Raw genomic sequence first — 19220 nt, forward strand, 5'->3', positions numbered from 1 at the left:
CAGGCCAATTCAGAACCTAACCTACTTAATAAGGTATATGGATTAGCTACCATGCAATAGAAATGTTCTGTTATCTTATCGATGGCTCTTAAATCTTGTACTACTCTATACTTTCCACCTCGTTTCTTAACTGGTAGGATAGGGGTAATATATTCAGATTCACATTCTACCAGTAATACATATTTCAGAAATTGTTCAATAATTGGTTGAATCCCTCTTTTATCTTCCAATCTTAAAGGATACTATTTAATTCTAATTGGCTTTGTTCCCTGTTTAGGTTGTTTTATTATGGGTGAAACTAATTTTGCCCATCCTGGTGCTTCAGAAGCCCATACCCCTGGATATACCTGATTTTGGACTTCTTCAGATATGCTAGTACTGGTAGGAGAATTTATAAGGTTTAATCTGAGAACTTCAATCAGTTGTTCATTCCCTACCTTAAATTCCAATTTTCCTTGAGAAAATTTTATCTCTTCTCCCAATTGCTCTAATAAGTCCCTTCCTAATAAGGCCCTAGGTGAATTAGGCATGTACAGAAATTTATGCACCCCCAATTGCTTCTCTAATTTATAACTAAGAGGTTTCAAGAAATACGCCTTTTCACTTTGGCCAGCAGCTCCCCTTACCATTACAAAATCGTCATCTACAGGCAGCAATACTTGATTTAAGACTGAAAATGTTGCCCCTGTGTCAACCAAAAACTCTATTTTATGTTGCTGATGCCCTAGCTTTAATACAACCAGCGGGTCCGCTAGGGTAGATTTCCCCGGTTCCCTGTCAGTCCTTCTCGGTATGTGCTAGAGTTCTTCCTTTTCCCTCTGTGCCTTTCAGGGCACTCACTTTTCCAGTGCCCTTGCCATCTACGTATTGCACACTGGTTATTCCCTAAGGGCTTCCACAATCTGCCTCCCCTAGGAGCCCTAGTTTCTTGTAAAGCTGCCACCAGTACCCTCCTATCTTTTATCTTCCTCTTCCCTATTTCTATATACTCTCCATGCTTCATCTAACAAAGCCTTCAAGTTCCCGCTCTCCGTTGATTTCAACTTTTGTAATTTCCTTCGTATATCATTTGCTGACTACCCTATGAACAGAGAAACCAGCTCTTGGATTCCAATTTCTGACCTATGGTCTAATGGGGTGTATTTTCTCATGGTGTCTCTCAATCTATTGAGGAATTTGGATGGAGTTTCTTTTGATCTCTGTCGAATTTCATACAGAGTTGACCAATTAATGGATTTAGGGATTGTGTTCTCCATTCCTCATATGATCCATTCTCTGTAAGCGGTCAGCAGCCTCATGTGGGCACTATGATTAGGAATCCACCCCGGATTTTCTAAAGGGAAGTGATCTTTAATATCTTCTCCTGTGGTTTTTTGAAGATGTTCACTAGTCAAATCTTGAGATACTTTTAGTACCAATTGTTTTTCAGTTTGTCAAATGATCCAGCAATAGCTGAATATCATCCTAATCAGGGTTATGCTGCTTCACAATACATTGAAAATGTCTGCTCACCCCTACCGGATCATCATGGTAGCCTTTGGCCACATTTCTCCAGGATTCAAGATAATGTTAAGAAAATGGGACTTTTATCAAAACTGCTTCTCCGTCTGGGCCTACCGCTTCCCTTAACGGAGCCTGTGCCACTGTCCTATCTTTCCTCAGGTGTGGGAGGATACAAGACTGGCAGACAGGCCTCCAGAGATAGAATCCCTGTCCTCCTCCTGCTTGGGACTTACTGGAGCTCGATAATAATCTGGCAAATCTTCCTCTTGAGGATCTCTTACCTTCTCTAACTTTATACATCTCTGCCCTATACTACATGCTGAGCAGCACCTTTTCAACTTGCCTTTCCCTTCCTTTCTGCACTCACTCTCTAACGCTAACACCATGGGGTCTTGTGGAGGTACTAATCCACACTCTTTCTGGTTTTCAGGGTTGTTTCAGAGAGTAAAAAACATATCTGCACATATGGCTTCCTCCCACTTTCCTTCCCTTCTTAGGAAGAGTATCAGTTGCAAAACAGTGTTATAATTTAAGGTTCCATTTGGGGGCCGCTTTTCTTCATCCTCCAACTTATAGAGGGGCCATCATTGATTGCAAAATTAATGAGAGTTTTCTTATTTACGCTTCCCCCAGACACCCCTGCAATTTCTTTCCGATGGTTTAAAATACAATTTAGAGGGCTTACTTTTGGTACTTCCTTACTCCTTCCCCGTCCCCTCCCCACCCACCCCCCACCCCCCCATCACTAAATCACATTCTTCTGACAAAGTCTAAGCACTGGGAACAATTAGCTCAAATATAAGTGATAAGAAGGCGGACAGGAGGAGTCTGGGCTTTATGCCCGCAAGGTTCTATATACCTGAATCCCAATCTACCTCCCTTATATTAACAAAGTATAATACAACATAGAACATGTAACAAAAGTATACTTGCACACACTTTCACTTTGTTCATCTCGAGCTGTTCTGTGGATCAGAAATCCACAATCACTTCGTACTCGGTTGTACTTCTCAGTCACACAATCATACAGAAAACAAATGTTGTTAACAACTCCAGATACATGAACTCAAATTATAAACAGTACCAGGCACATACAGCAGATATAGGTAATTACCACCACACTACACACTCCTGCTATTCCAACTAGGAGAGTCCAAGTTACCATTAAGACACACGTACACATGTGTTACCCAGGCAGGATCCCTTTCCAATGGGTTTTACCCCAACTGATTGGGGGTGAGCAATTCAGCTCTCTACCTCACATAGGACATCTCCTCACAACTTACAGGTACCTCTCCCTATTTAACATACCTGGTCTGCTGATGGTTCTTGTCTGCCCCTACAGCGTACGGGTGAGCGAGGGAGTTCCTCTGAAAAATCTCAGGGTCCGCCAAGGATGTCCCCCTCTCAGCCAGTCCTGTGGCCAGGCAGAGAGAGTCCCACCTGGGTCACCAAATTGATGTGTGGAATCAAACTCTACAACTCGAGGAGAGTTACAAAGCAGGTGTGTTTATTGTGGTGCTGGGTGCAAGGGGGATCGCTCCTCCTAGCTTGCAAACTTAATTTTACTCACAATACATATTTAAACAGTGAAGTCTGTTAGTTCTGCCCAGAGTCCACACCTATGAGCTAATTATTGGTTAGTTGCTTTCTCGCTTCAATTTAAAGGTACAGTTAATTTGAAATTTACTACGCACGCTCCCTGAGCAGGGGATCCACCCTCTTTGGGGGCGGTGGGGGGTGGGGCGGCATTTGAGTAGGAGCTCATGATCTCCCACTCCCACAGTTATTTTACCTGAGTATCCTTGAGCCTTATCACTTCAGTAGTTTGTTTTCTTTTAGCAGTTAGCAGGTCCTCAACAGAGCTTGTGGAGCTCACCTACATCTGCACTAACTGTCACTTCTTGAAGTGCCGAGCGGGTGAGTCCCAGCCCTTCTCTCCAGGCAGTGAGGCTCCTGCCTGCTGGGTGATGGTTCCTATTTTCTGTGCAGCTCCTGCCTGCAGCAGAGTCTTAGGTTTTTCACCATATTTTCTTGCATCACTGGGAAGAGGTGGAGAGGGAAAGGCATGGGAGGAGGAGAGGAGGGCAGAGGGGATACTGTACTATGCCTTGCCTTGTGTTGCCATTAAACGTGTTGCTATTAGCATGTTAAGGGGTGGTTCTTGGTTAACAGGGGTGGTCTTATTTTTGGAGGGTATGTTTTCTTCATGGTCATCCCAACTGAAGAATTATGGGCCAGCATTGAGGTGATAGTGTGCCTGGTAGGTTTGAGTTTATGTGCAGTGGCTATATAATTAAGTTCCATGGGATCTTCTTGCAGCATGATCAATTTCACTGATTATCTCTAAGAGACTGTTAAGACCTCATTTAGCCATTCATACAAGTCTTGATTGATGGGAAAATTGATTGCACTACCTTTGCATGGTTAGGATACCGCAGCCATTGAACGTAGTGTCAGCAGGCAGGCATCATCTTCAATACTTGTTTGGCTGAAGGCTATGTTTTTGGTAAACAGTTGGGCCTTGGGTTTGCCTAGTTCCTTTTACAGATTTTAATCTTTCTCGCAGGCACACCTGAGTTGGATTTACTGGGTCAATTTAAATGTTAGGTTTTGTTCTGACATCAGTCAGGGTCTGTCAATAATGTTTGGATGTAAGCTTTCACCTGAAAGGGAGTAGGTTCCCTAGTTACTCATTTTAGCATTAACTCTTCTATCACTGACAGAGTGGTCTGTTAGGTTATAAGGGAGTCATGTTGTTCTTGGATTTTTCTGTATGGAGCTTTGACACACTCTTTGTTGGCGGCCACTTGAAGGCCCACAGTACCAGTGAGGGGTGGTTGAGTTATCCGCTACGAGAGTTTGTATTCTTTGTTAAAGGAGATGTACCTTCTTTACATTGCTCTTAGTTCATTTCACATGGGTTGGGTTGAGTGTCCTTGAAGAAGAATTAAGGGTGAACTTAGATTCATTTCACAGGCAACCAGCTATCACCAGCTCAGTTGGTAGGGTCAACAGACTTTGTCATTGGAATGATTTTCAGCAACATATTTGGTATGTACAATTGGTGACGGCATTTCTACAGGCCTGAAATAAGCTGAAAGGTGTGAACTTCTCTATTCCTTCTGATGATTGCTGATTTAGATGCCTATGTGATACTTTAAATGTCAACGCTGTGAGCCTTCTCATGGCAAGTAGGAAAAGCGAGCAAAGAAGAATTCATATTAGGAAGATTTACACCGGGAGAAGGCAGATGTGCCACAAAAGATCAGTCAGAGAAGGTACATTCAGTTTCATAGACTTTTAACACCATTTTTGCAGGGCTGTGACTATGAGGAAAAAGAAGGAAGACAGACAGTCAAGATACAATCCATTTTCTTAGAAAAATAGGAAGTAGAATCAGCTTTCAGAAATTCTATTTTAAACAGGTATATTCAGAGAAGGTGCACTTGCAGAAAACAATCTCGCACCACGCACGGCTGTGACTTTCCAATACTAATTACTAGTACTGCTAAAAAACATGTCAGATACTGTGAGATGCCAGAAAAACGATTCTTTTCTGCTGTCTCAGAGAAGACACATTATAATCATTTCACAGTTTTAGACAAGTTACTGGTAGATGGCTCTGCCTCATATATTTTTTGGTATACATTTCAGGACTGCCTCACTCCCAAGTCAAAAGACAGGTGGTGTGATATATTTGTAGGGCTAGATTTAAAAAGTGATGGAAAGGAAGATGAGATTCTATGACATTTGCAATCCCTGACAGTTTTTAATCATTCATCCTTAAGAGCAGTGGAGAAGAAATCTTAAATAGGCATTTTTCACTTTATTGTAAAGAACTTGGCTGAAACCACTTTACATTACCTTTGAAACAGCTGGACATATGCAGTAGGTGCCTCCCCTGACAGAGCCTGACGTGCTGCAGAAAAACGTCTTCGGAGAGAAGCTTCTTCCTGATAAAGAAATATGACCAACTTTATGCAGCAGCTTAAAAGTATATATTGTAACTTAAATGGCTGTGATATTCCTCTCTTTTGCTAAGACTCTAGAGTGTATGCATTTATATATTCTGGAAAAATAGCAGAGTTATATTACAGCCAACAAGGTGCTATATACGATTCACTGATCTACACAAATTAAATTTTGGTCTGAAATCTTGCCGGCTTTGAAAAATGAAGATCTTAATCTCCAGTGAAGCTCCATTTCTTCATAGTTGTCAAAATGTGCCAGGACATAGTAGGAAGGAATATCCACAGAGAACCACTTTTGATATGTCCCAAACTCCCAATATGTTAAAGCAGGAATAATTCTAACTATGGTTGTGTTAAACTTCTTTTCACCAGTAAGGAACTGAATACAGAAGAATTTGCCACCTCTAAATCTTAAATAAACGGTCTCTTTGCTCCAGCAATGCAGAAAACTTGCCTTATCAACTCTACATCAACAAATATTCCCCCCTCAAAGAAGGAATTACCTTTCGGACATTTCAGTTAGTTAAAATGATTTTGTGCAATGAACACATTATGATCTCAGCAGACTGGAAAATGTAGTTCTCAGTTTTAAGGGCTTGTTAATTAACATGTGCTGTAGGACAATGTGATTTCTCAGGTCAGACAAATGGAGCACTACAGTGTGCTTAAAAAAATAAAATCTAAATCACAGATCAGAATTATTAAATCCTGCTTTATTATCAACTGATAGCCATTGATAGTTATCAATTTATGAGCTAAATCACATTATCTGTAACGGAGGTGTTTTGTCATGTTTTGTCATGCAATGAAAGAATATGGTTAATCTGCTGAATGCTCACATTATGACTGTTGTGAGTTCCTTCACTTTCCTTCATTATTTATGCTAAGTAAGGCTCTGTTTATATGTTCACTGAGCTTGTGTTTTATTTTGCTTTATTTTGGTAAAGATATAATTCTGACTTTTTTCCCCTGTGTGGATTACAAGTATAGATACCTTTCTGTTCATACCGTGTATAGTTAATTACAGCCATACAAAATTAGCACAGGGTTGGCATGCTCACAGGGGATAAGGCTGCAAGGAATCAGATCTACTGTTTTCCCCTGAGCAGCAGGTCCTGCTTTTTATTTTGCTTATGGATTATTCACATTAATTTATTTACATTTTTTACTTTCCAGTTCTACATGATGGAACATGGTTACTGCAATGACAGCACAATATTTGGGTGCCAAAAGCACAAAAATAAATTGCAGTCCAAAATGTAATGGTTTACACAAAATTTTACTTTAAGGCCCTAGACATATTTATATTTTTCTCATTAAATATGGTCTAAGAGGCACCTGTGGTTCACCTGGAACATTTTACTATGTTGACACTTCAGCTGATGCTGTAAAGCTTCCTCTGCATGTAAAAATATATTGGAAACTTAGTGTAGTAAATAATGAAAAGATATTACCAGCACTGAACAAGGAGACTAATAAGAAAGAGAGCCTTGCAGCCACTAAGTAAGTTAATCCCAATGTAAATGATATGCTTCCTTCATTATAAACCACTTCTCCCTGACTTGACAGAATGTAAACTTTCAAAATAAAAATAAAAAAGATTAAATACAAAGTGAGAAAAATAAATTGCTGGGGTAAGGAGCGATGGCAGAGTGCCACTAAGGCAAGAAATAGTCTGGCTCCTCTCTCATATTAAACCAACAAACCTTTGGTTGAAAGAAAAATGAAAATGAACAAGACTTCTGACGTTTTTTGGATTCTGGATGGCTTGAAAAGAGGTATTTCATTTCAGAAAACTGACAGGTGGGAGGTTCCCTATTTGTCAGCCATTTTACAATCATACTTTTCTCCACACCTAAGACAGCCTCTTTTAAAGCCTGGAGCATGGGGGCAGGGGGGTCTGTTACTTTGTTCTATCTACAGCACTAATTCTTAACATCAGAGGTAGTTATAAATAAAGAGATAGCAGCAAAATTGTACAGCAAGTCATGCCTGCCAAGCCATCATTCATCATAATGACATCATAACCCTGGAATGGAACAAAATTTAAAGCTTTCATTTCTCTTTTTCTCTTTCTCCTGTCATTATCATATAAAAAGAACATTAGACACATCTGTTTCATAGCCCCAACTCTCCCACTGCTTGCAAGGAGAATGAATACCTTTAGGGAAAGAACTATTAAGGAGAAGTAAAAAAAGAAAGGGAGATGAAGTTGCAAGAGGTTATTTGAAATCCAAGCACATTGTTGAATCTGTTGATTGAAAAAGTAAAAGCAGGTGAAAAATTTGCTCAAATTTGATCTCTGGCAGTTATTACTAGCGTACACTCTGAAAGGCTCAGCTGAATGAGTTTTTCCACTGCCACAGGATGGCGTTCATAAGTAATCTTCAATGTCCTATTAACTGTATCTAACTATTTCCACTGAATAGGATATTTTCCTATCTTGTTGTAGAAATGAGAGATGATATTCAGCTCCCTCACACCAGTACACAATTGGATGAAGTCAATTAGGATCAACAGATTTATTCTGGTGTAAAATTGAGCAGAAATGACAGCCTGTCCTCTCACCTGAGCTTACCTACCTCTTTCTCGGCAATCTGGCTTTAACTCTGGGGAACTGGTAAATATTATTGAAATGAAAGACAGCCAGTGAACAGGAGTCAATTTTCTCTGGAGCAAGAAAGGTCTGAACAACATGTATTTTTTGCATACAGCTTATCATTTCTGTCTAAGGTTACAGTAAATGCTGCTTACCACAGCGCCCAGTGGTGCAGCATGTTTGTCCAAGATGCTTCCTGGATAGTTTTTGACAGAAGAGTCCAAGAATTCATTGACAGATGAAGACCGAGTAGCAGCAGTAATTCCTCCACCAGGTGACAATCTTTGCTCTTGTAAGAGCTGTGTTCTTGAACCTAGTGTGGGAAAGACACTCCTCAACAAAAATATTCTGAACACCACTTTGCTTCCAGCAAGCAGAAAGGAGTCAGTTATTTGCAGCTAGCATCAGTTGGCTTTTGGCACCGTTTTGGATTCACAAAAGATAAAGTTATAAAGGATATAAACTATGCAGTTCCCCAAAAGCTTTTAAACCTTCTGAGTACTTCACAGATACAGCAAATTTATCCCCCCTGAATAGTAAGGCAAATAAAAGTTATGAAAATGCTAAGAAAACCCCCACCCCTACATTAATGGACTAGGAAGAGGTACTTAACTGTGTGTAAATGAGCTCATTTTGCTACCATTGCTCTGATATACACTACTGTTATGATCTCTAAGCTAATTACAGTTTATGTACTTAGAAATGTTAACCTTCTCAGAGCTCTTAGAATGTGATGGATAGTTGGAGCAGGACAGCTTTTCTTGTTATTTATCTGAATTTCTGTGAAGAGAAATCCAAAGACTTGCACCACTGCTGTATTGCAAGGAATCAAACATGAACATGAGCCAGAAAGCTGAAGACACAACTAGCTTCCTTTTTTTTTTTTTCTAAATAGAAAAAAGATCTGCAAACTTGGATTTATCCTGTCTATAAAATGGTATCTAAATATTAAACTAAGCCATAGAAAAATTCTTATAAATATTGGTACATGGCAGTCTGCAGAAATCCAGTCACCAGGAAGGTTTAATTGTGTTGTGTGTCATATCAAAGCACAAGAGGTCACAACCTAAGAAGTCACATATAAAGGTGGTGGATGAAAGGCAGAGAGTGATGCCATCCATATGCCTGTTCATATATTAAATATGGTTAGTTTTTGTAGTATAAGCCTTTATTCAAAAGTTTCAAAAGTCATCAGATGACTTTCAGCATAGCCCTTGTATACTGCTGGTTTGTAGCTGCCAGAAAACCTGCTGTTTATTATAGAGGAGATGGGATTTCAGACTGTTGTTTCAGGCAAACTACTCACTTCAACACTGAGTAAGTATAGAGCCTAACCTTCAGAGGGGCGGAGCTTCACACTGCCAAAACTTCAGTGAGATTTCTGATTTCCACCATCACAAATAATCAGTCTTTGACATAAATGTCCCTTTCTTCATTTGTAAAATACAAATAGCAACACATACTCCACAGGACTGCTGTGAGACATAATTAACAGTTGTAAAGTACTGACTTCCATGGATGGAAGCTGCTAATGCAGTGTTATGAGCTCTGGAATGTATTCTGCTATTAAAAGTTTTTTAAAAGAAGAACTTATCTATTTTCTTCCAGTATTTTTGCTCTATACATGAGCAGAAGATCTTGCACAGCAGTTCATTAAAAAAAGAATTAACAACCTATCATAATCTCACACAACCAATCTTCCCCCTGCTACTATCTTACTTAAAATGTCTATATTAAAGACAACCTTAGGGCAAGTTTTTTAAAATAAATTATTTCACACAGTCCACAAGAAGATATGATCTCTAGAAATAGGATAGTTACATTTATTTAAACACATATAAATGAAACTCTAAATGAATTTAATGGTGCATAGTAAATTTAAGTTACTTTATGAACAGCAGAACTACAAAAATCTAGTACTATTAATGAAGTTTCTGTAACTAGTGACAAGTCACTCACTGAAAGAACTCAGAACTGCTGAGGAATACAAAGTCCTTCAAAGAAACTTCAGATACATACGTATATATCTTCATAAATACCATGATTATATAAAAATATTTTCTCTTTAATCATCCCCTTTTTTCTTCTTTCCTGATAATCTAGTTCAGGTTTGGTGGGTTTCGTTGCCTCTCACGACAAAACTCCTCCATTATTTTAAAGACAAATAAGAAATATTATAGAAAATAAGGCAAAGAAGTCTTCTTTCTCACTTGAAGTAAACATGGAAGCTCTGGAAATGAAAATACGAACTGCATAGTTTAAGATTAAATAAGATTCTTCAGAAAGGTCCTCACTGTTGTAGCACTGAGATGCCACAATATGTGTAAAAGCTTTTTTCTTGTCCACTGGGAAATCGGTATTTATTAATTCTTTCAGGATACAAAATTACTTGAAATGATGAAGTGATGAATTTTACACTACCTTTCATTAACATTTTCAGAGATTTTTGCCCTTCCTTCAGCTACTTTTATTTGCAGCCTTCTGAGTCACACCGAAGGTCATGAATTATTGGCTCTGTGTTACTTAGGAAACTGGTTAACCATCCTGTTGCAATGGATCTAACCAAGAGAGCCATAAAACATGGAGGCTCTTGGAGTTAGAGGAGAGAGTTCACATAAATGAGCTTCTTGTTAGTCCATGTTGTAGAATGTCTTCCTGTTGCTTCTTATTTCTTTTTCTCCAGTATTTGAGAGATCATATACTGCTTTCGTCCCTGCTGGTAACCTGCCTTGTCTGGAATAAATTCAAGGGTTATAGTTGAGTTCTCACAATATGTCAAGCTAATCTTAGTTACGCTGCCTCTGACAAGAATAGTCTCCTTTCTTCCTCCACAGGCAACCATAAAACTCTTCTCCCACACCCTTCCCTCCCTGAGACAATTCCATAGCTGCATGATGAGTTTGACCAAGGAATCAATCTGTCAGAAAGTTGTTCGGTGTTGTGTTTTTTTTTTTTTTCTCCTAGGTTGGTTTTTGGATGGAACCATTTCCTGATCCAGAGTAGACATGACTGCACAATCACAGGCATGAGAGCAAGGTGGAAACTAGAAATGCATAGGCAGGAGAGGCAACTTGGGCATGACCACAGCTTGCAGCGGCATGCACTTGGGTTAGCTGGAAGTGATCATGAGGCTCCAGTCTCAGTCATTCAAGTGCTAAAAGGCTTCTCTTAAACACCTTACTAATTATTTGGGTTTACCCTGCAGTAGCGCCAAAAGCATATGGAGTGAAGTTATGAGTTGCACTTCACACACACACTGCTGTCCTGGTTTTCATACACATCTTCATGCTTTGTGCTGCCTTGGGGAAGAGAATACAGTAAGGTCTCAGTGCCATGCCATTTTCTCATTGCTTAACAGTTTAATTGGCACAAAGCTCTCAACCATAAATACATATCTCACTTGTGGTTCATCTGGAATGACTGGGAAATGCTCAGCCCAAAAACATCCTCAGAAGAGTCAAGAAACTCACTTTCTGCATATTATTGCCTCAGGGCACACAGTGATGTAAAGTACCTGGGTTCCATTAAAGATTGTCCTGGTTTCAGCTGGGACAGAGTGAATTTTCTTCTTAGATTCAGATCCCAGGGAGGAATCAGCACAGGAGACCCATTACAGAGAAGCACAAGGAGGTTTCATAGACAAGTAGTCCCACAGGTTGCATCATTCACAGATTTCAATTCTTGTAACAAGTAAGTAGGAATACTGCACTGATAAAAACAGTAGTAGCATATGCCCAGACACAGACACAGTACCTGCTCCTGCTCTGCTATTCAGGTCCTGAACGCTATCAAAAACTGGAGGTGACTCCAAACCCAGGTATGCCTTTATGAGGAAACTGAGCTCTGTGAATGCCTCATCCAATTCATCTGCAAAAAGGGATATGCATTTCATGGTGGAAAGAAAGGATACGTAATGAAAAAACAAGCTTTCAACAGTACGAAGTTACACAGAAGTCTGACACAGAAATGCATTCTTAACTTATTAAGATAACTCTTAGGGAGAAAAATCTTCATAAATAGCACATTCAAGAAAATAATCTGAAATTCATCTCGGTTTCTGCACTCACCCAAATATTCTTCTTCTGCAATTTGGATTACTGTTTTATTTAATCCTATATTTAAATTGTAAGCTCCATATGCCCTTGACAATAAGTACAAATACATATTTTATACCCCAATTATATATTTCACCACCACTGTGATGAACCACAAAAATTACCTCAACAAAAGGGCAGACACAGAATGAGCTAGAAAAGGGTTCTTCTCTACCACCTGCTACCCTCGATTCCTAAATATCAAGAACAAACATTTATTTTAATGAAGTATCTACCACCTTCGCATTCCTTGTTTCAGGCTGGGGGACTTGAGCAAGTTACTAAGCAGAAGAGTCCTACATGGAAAAGCTTTGCAGCAGCCTCTTCTTTACAGTGAAATGTTGTCAGACTGAACATTGGCTGTCATTTCAACCCTTCAAAACAGCCTACCCTGCCCAGAGATAATTAGGTCTGTTAGATCAAAAGCACCTCTGAACTCTGGCCAGAAACCCAACAGACAATTAGCACTGATCAGTTTAATACTCTCATAGGAGACAATACTTAACAAGTGTGCTATTGAGTTCAATAGTTGGTTTGCTTTCTAGATGTGTTTAAACACAACTTGGGCATAGCACAGTAATTCAGCCCTGACGGATCTCCAGAGCTTTTGGATTCCTGGGATAAGAATTAATGGGGAAAATCAATTAAGGGATAAACTGTTGTGCTGAACATCAAACCACTTGTCATCCTTAGTTCAGTATTTGCCAATGGTTTTGTTTGCATAGCAGTTTCAGTCCATCTACAGGTGTGACATTAGAAGTCAGGCGCAGAGTATGAAAGAGATTAATTTACCTGTGTCGACTACTGCATCAAAGTATCCTGGAAAATCTTGACCTATTTTGATGTACATGTCCACTCTGGAGATTGCCTCTTCAATCTCTGGTCTGCTGAATAATCCTTTCCTCCGCAGATGTCCCTCATATTTTTGTTTGTTCATTGGTACTAACAGGATATATCTGGGTTTAAAGTAGGTATTTTTCAAGCTACGCACACCCTTTAAAATTAAGCAGAAAAATGCAATGTTTTGTTCCTGAAACTGAGTGCTTATTGAACTTGTAGCTGAGTCTAGGATAACTGTATTTATCACAGATTACTGTGAAAGCAGTACTGGAAGGGTTTCAGATCTACAGGTCTCAAGATCTAGTATCCAACTTTAAAAAACAGGCAAGTTCAAGGTGAAGTGCTCTAAAGCTACATGTGGAAAGCATTATAAGATTAGTATAGCTTTATTCTAAACATACTTTTGAAAGAATACTTCCAGTTAAACTCCAAAGTGATTTAAAGTATCATGCTTCTTACAACCACCAGTTAATGGCTTTTCCTTCTTTTCCATCCCTTCTATTCCATCAGGACCTAGTTATTCTAATTGTGCATATCACTGACTCACACTACTGTACCAACACACAGCACAACTTATCTGCATCACCACCTTGGCCCTTAGCTTTCTGCTATGAATAAACTGACATTTTTCTCCTCTGCTGGTATATTTTTCTAAGTGAAAGCATGCAGCTTCATCAAGATACAGGCATATTTAATTTGCTGAAGCCGCTTGCAACGTTACCTCCTCCCAAAACTGGGTATAACTACAACTCCACAGCAGAGATATGATGTGCACGTTCTTCATCTGTTACACTATAGTCAGCCATCTTAACTTGAACCATTTTTATCAGAAATAAGCTATATTGAAAAGGACTTGTAGTATAGCAGAGTAGGAAACATTTACATGTGCCTTGCATCAACTTTGCTGTAAGGACAGTGGCTCCAATTGGCACTAGCTGACAGCTGAGGACTGCAAACACCTATAATCATTTCAGCTAGATCTGGAAAAGGAGACCTGTCTGCATGCTAGGACTTAAACACAAGGTTTTATTAAATAACGTAGGTAATGGTACAAATTCTGAATTTCTGATAGCTCTCCTTTGCACCAACTCATTCTTTGAAGAATCATTTGTCTCTCCCTCTATCTACATATAAAACAGAATACTGTAACCATGTAGCCCTGCAATATGGTATTGCCATTGCCATAAGATTTGTACTGAGTTTTCAATACCTGAGGAGTGAGGCTTGTCCTGTTTGCTCTGATCTTTTTTCCAAGACTGTAACTTTGTTTTACTTGGTTCAGCTGTGACAGCAATTTCTCTTGTTGACTAGGTGCCTATATGTAATTGTTTTACTTCTGTTTATCTTTGCGTGGTACAACTATAGTTTTATATGGGTAGCAGTAACAAGCAGTTGTTCCAGGTACAATGAGATGTTTGTGACTCAACATATAGTGTTTATAAATACAAGTCTGGCATGATAGCAAAAACTTCAAGCAGAAAAAAATGTACAGGACTACATACATGGGATGATAACAGATGGGGCACAGTCTTGACACTAGACACCTCACAACTATAAACATCTCAATAATGGTCAGTTAAAAACCAAAGGCCTGGAGCTGGACAAAGCAGGTTTTGGGAGCAACAAGAAGAAATAGTATCTAGCATACATAAAGGGCACCATATATAATGAATTCTTGTATCAGAAACTGTGTGGCCAGCAGGACCAGGGGGAAAGCACTGACCTTAGACCTCAAAGGAGCAGTGAAAGGGTGAGCATAACACCAGCAAAACAGATAGAAAGTAAGAAGCATGCATCACAATTTTAACTGTATTATTATTATTATTATAATTGTTAATAACAATAATTTCTCAGTATAGAAGTACTCTAAATGCATTATTATTCTTCCTTTTTCTGTAAAAATTAGATCTAGACTAATGATTACTCTTAAATTAGACAGTTAAGATTTCCATCACACTAACAATAAATTATTTGCTTTACTTTTATGTATATGGTAATATATACAAAAATTATCATTCTGAGTATTTAATGATCACTGTGGGGAAAAAACCCCAACCAACAAACTACCCCAAAACAGGCCAACATCCATTGTAGTATCTGCTGATGAACAAATTATCCAAAGCTAAGTGAGACCACGCACATTATTGCATTGTGGGAAACTTTGTTTTCACTGAGGCATGATACATCTTCTTCGCTGAAGTGGGTAGGAACAGAGAGGGACTAACGTCAAAACTGAGCACTGCTCATAACTTCATCAGTACTTACCCTCACATCCTGAGGTTTTCCCAGAATAACTCTAAAATATAGTCAAATACAAGTAAAATAATGCAAAACCCAGTAACAAGCTGAACACTTAAGAGATTCATTTTTCCAGGTTACACCATTCTAAATATTGAACAGTACTTTGATCCATTCTAAAAATTTCAGGGGGGGATTCTGGGGAAAATCCTATTTGTTTTGGTGAAAACTAAAGGGGAGAATTTTGGGCACAGAAATCTTTTCATCCAGCTGTATGACCACCTACTTTCAGCTAGGCATGTAATTATTCAGAGATTGTAAAACCAGCAGAAAGGAGACCCACATTCCAGCCTAGTAACACCTTCCTCATCTGAAGCTGCACCATGAATGAGTTCTCTTTCTGATCAAGAAATAATGTAACATTATTTGTGTGTCCCAGAACTCACCAATAGTCTGGGATGAGCAGGGAGCAGAAAAAACCGAAGAGATACAGAAAGTGTCTGGTGTGCCAAATAAATTTGTTGTACAGCGACAATAGGATGTGACTACCTAATAAGAAATAAAGAGAGTAAAAGGAAAGTAACCTTAAAATAAAGAATGGGAGAATACAGGAGTTGACAGTTTGAAACCAAAGATATATTTGGGAAATAATTAAAAAAAAAGAGTAAAGTTTGAGTTTCCTGAATTTGTATATGACGTCAAGAAAGATTGAAGGACTACCTGACTTGAAGACATCCATTCATTTAACATAGCTAAAGCACTTCAATTTCTTCAGTTACAGTGTGGGGTTATAGAAAAGCTGTGACTAATATTGTATTCTACCTCTTTTGACTCCACAGCCTGAATGGGAGGATAACCAGCAACAAGTGCAATAATGGCCTTTGGTAGGAGACAAGGTGTATTTATATTTCTGGAAGCATAATGAGAAATATTAGCCACTCTGCCGCTATACCCTTGGTTGGAACATGCTCTACAGGTATTGGTGGCTACACAAGCAAAGGAAAAGCACTGCAAACGCACTTACTGAAACACCTAACTGCGTGTCAGAATTGCAGCAGCCTCACTAACTGGTAGTGTAGAGTCAGCAAGATTTAACTTTTAAAATTTGTGTCAGTCTCCTTTATCAGTGAAAGATATACTCTAGATTAAAGGGAATGAACAGCTCTAAATTTTCACTCTTGGCCCACAGACCATAATTAAAATTTCTTCTAATAGTGCTAAATCACTTTTGTTATGAGCCTCACAGAAGATAATGGACTTCGATAACTTCTATTCAGATACATAACTCACTATTATTGTTTCTCATCTGCTAGCAGAGTCCACAGTAATGCAAGACTATGCATAATTACTATGTGATCTTGAAACTTCAGTGACAAAGGAGTTTCTCTAGCTGTCTGTTCATGACAACAGCTTTGGTAATACCCAGTAAAAGTTATGGTCACTGCCTATGTTGCTGGGTTAACCTCCTTATGAATAAACATGATGTTCCATTAAGTTCTTTCTTCTAAATTATTCTGTAACACATCTACTTTGTGAAGAACTGACAGCCTTAAAAGGCACCCCATTCCATCATACTTAATCTTCTCCTATTTTTCCTCTCTTGTAAATTTAGGGTCTGCCTGGCAAAGACAACTAACACACTCAAAGCCTATTGCAATCAGTGGAGACTGAGGATCTCCTACTTTTCTTTTTTTATCTCTATTTCTTTTCCCCATCTACCATGGAGTATAGTAATGTCTGTTAACTTGTAGTAATCTCCCAGAGGTATAGCTGAGCCCTACAAACACAGTGAAACCCAGCAACACTCAGGATCCCATTCTGGACACTCTACAGGCTCCCAGTTTTGAGGCTTACATAGATGGAATTTATATTGTAGAAAGGATTTGGAAGGAAAAGTAGCATACTTTTCCTTTTTGTCACCTCAACCCCCAGCTAGTAAATCTTGATCTAAGATAATGAGAAGTACATAATTAGAAAATTAGCTAAAAACTTATTCTTTGGGGATTCCAATAGCTAGGTTTTGACACTTCGTTTGTGACCTAGCTCCTTAACGCAGCATGACTTCTGAGATTCTCCCATCTATGCACATGCACCTTAAAAATCTCAGAGAGGATAAAATAACCCCTCAAAGAGATTGCATCTTTTAATAGTTCTGCCCAAAATACTGCCTCAGGCCTGCATGCATCCTCCATTGCTTCATCAGCAAAGGAGAAACATGGCATTCTTTTAGGGGTGATCAGTAGGTGTGCAGCTCTGCTTTAGTCCCACTATAAGCTGCAGATGGGTGGAAAGCACATGGCTGAAAAGCTGAGGATACTGTAATGGAAAGTACCAGTGATGTGAGGAGATGAGGCCACTGATGATTAAGAAAACAGGCAAGGAAATTTTAAGAAACCAGCAGAAGGATCCTAAATGTGGGTATCTATAAAGGGAGTGGCGTGGTTTACATACAGACAGTGTAGAACTACTTGACGCAGGTAGCGGAGTTAAAAATACAGTTCATCTGACCTCCAGTGACAGTAATGCAGCCCACACAACTAGTGCAAATGTGTCATCAGCAGCTGCAGGCTGGGGCAGAAGGCCATAGGATGTCTCTTGTGTCACTAAGTGGCTATGTCTGGGCAGCTGAAACAAACCTTAGTCAAACCGCATGAATTCCTCTGCAGGACAGTTCTCACAGAATGACTTATAAAAAATGATCAGGCAATAAATAATCCTTACCTCTATTTCTAAGTGAACACAGGTTGCAAGACCCTCTCTGGCAATTGATTCTACAGTGTCTCTTCCGAGTCCATAGTAATAACTGCTGTATTTATATGTTGCTATAAACTTCCCCTGAAATTCAAAACAGCAAGTGTAATGACAAAGAAATATTTTAACGGAAACAACTTCCTTAAAGGAGCATATTCACTCTGGACTTCCTTGCTTTCTCTCCCTACAAAGTTTCTCCCTGCCTAAATCATCAATGATAATGAGGCCAATGGGAGCACAAAATGTGCAGAGAAGAGTACATAGTCAGTCCTGCAGGGTACAGGCTTGTACATTGTTCATGGATAATAAAACACCAGTGTCTTGAAAACAAGCTGCTGACAGGTTACAGCTTTCATTGGTTATTCATTCACACTGTAAAGAAAGCAAGATCTAAAGCAAGGGGTATCTTTCTTTTGACATTACATCAAACCATATGGCCATGCCATATAAAATAGAAGATGCCAAAGAAAAGAGAGGACAGAAACAAATCCGCAAGGAGAATGTATAATTGGCCAAGAAATTTCAAAGTTAAAACCTGACAGCTGAAACTCTGGTTCCCAGTAGCATGTCTAGAGAGATGTAAGCAGATTATATTATTTTAAAATTAAACTACTTGATTACTGAGAGTTATCATTAAAAACCAAATCAGTTGCTTAAGACTGTGTTGGCTCCCCCCTTTGTATATGTACAAATAATGAGCTGTGTTGTGGCTTTTCAAGCCAAAGTTTTACTGCAGGCAGCAAAAGGCATCAGAAACAGTAGCTGGAGGCACATTGCCTTCAGAGAGAAACACAATGCCTTTAGGGTGAATTTGCTAAACTTTAAAAGACTGTATTCCCTGCAGGGTTGCTGGAAGATTTTGGGGAAAAATAAAAAAGAAAGAAGATTTAAAAAAAAAAAAAAAAGAAAAAAAGATGCCAGCTTTTTCAAGAGTTTTTCTTTCCAGTACACACACTCTATATATTTGCATATAGAAATAAATTTCTATATTATACTACTGTTTAAAGTTTTCTACTGATCATTATGCCCATTTAATGGTTTCTATACATTCACACAAAAGAAAAGACAGCACAATATATTTGTGGTTTCTGTCTATGAACTACAGCCACATAACTGTGAGTGAATAAGCATGCACACACAGACACAAACAATATTAAAAAAAAATCAGACCTGGACAGAAAAGTTGAGTTCACTCTGGATGTAGGAAATAGGCCTACTAGG

The 19220-nt window shown here is 38.9% G+C and overlaps 1 protein-coding gene across 1 annotated transcript in view; it reads right to left on the reverse strand.

Moving 5' to 3' along the window:
* Positions 1-2266: 2266 nt before the first annotated feature.
* The window catches only part of LRGUK (leucine rich repeats and guanylate kinase domain containing), a 41463-nt gene continuing 24509 nt past the window's right edge, over positions 2267-19220 (reverse strand). The window contains exons 13-17 of the mRNA XM_055710703.1: positions 17970-18083; positions 12963-13164; positions 11830-11943; positions 8232-8389; positions 2267-5459 (exon numbers count right to left, since the gene is read on the reverse strand). Coding sequence (XP_055566678.1) covers positions 5367-5459; positions 8232-8389; positions 11830-11943; positions 12963-13164; positions 17970-18083 — 681 coding nt within the window. The 3' untranslated portion in view covers positions 2267-5366. The remainder of the gene's footprint in view (positions 5460-8231; positions 8390-11829; positions 11944-12962; positions 13165-17969; positions 18084-19220) is intronic.

Source organism: Falco cherrug, chromosome 5, assembly GCF_023634085.1.
Source record: "Falco cherrug isolate bFalChe1 chromosome 5, bFalChe1.pri, whole genome shotgun sequence".
In the NCBI taxonomy this organism is placed as follows: Eukaryota; Metazoa; Chordata; class Aves; order Falconiformes; family Falconidae; genus Falco; species Falco cherrug.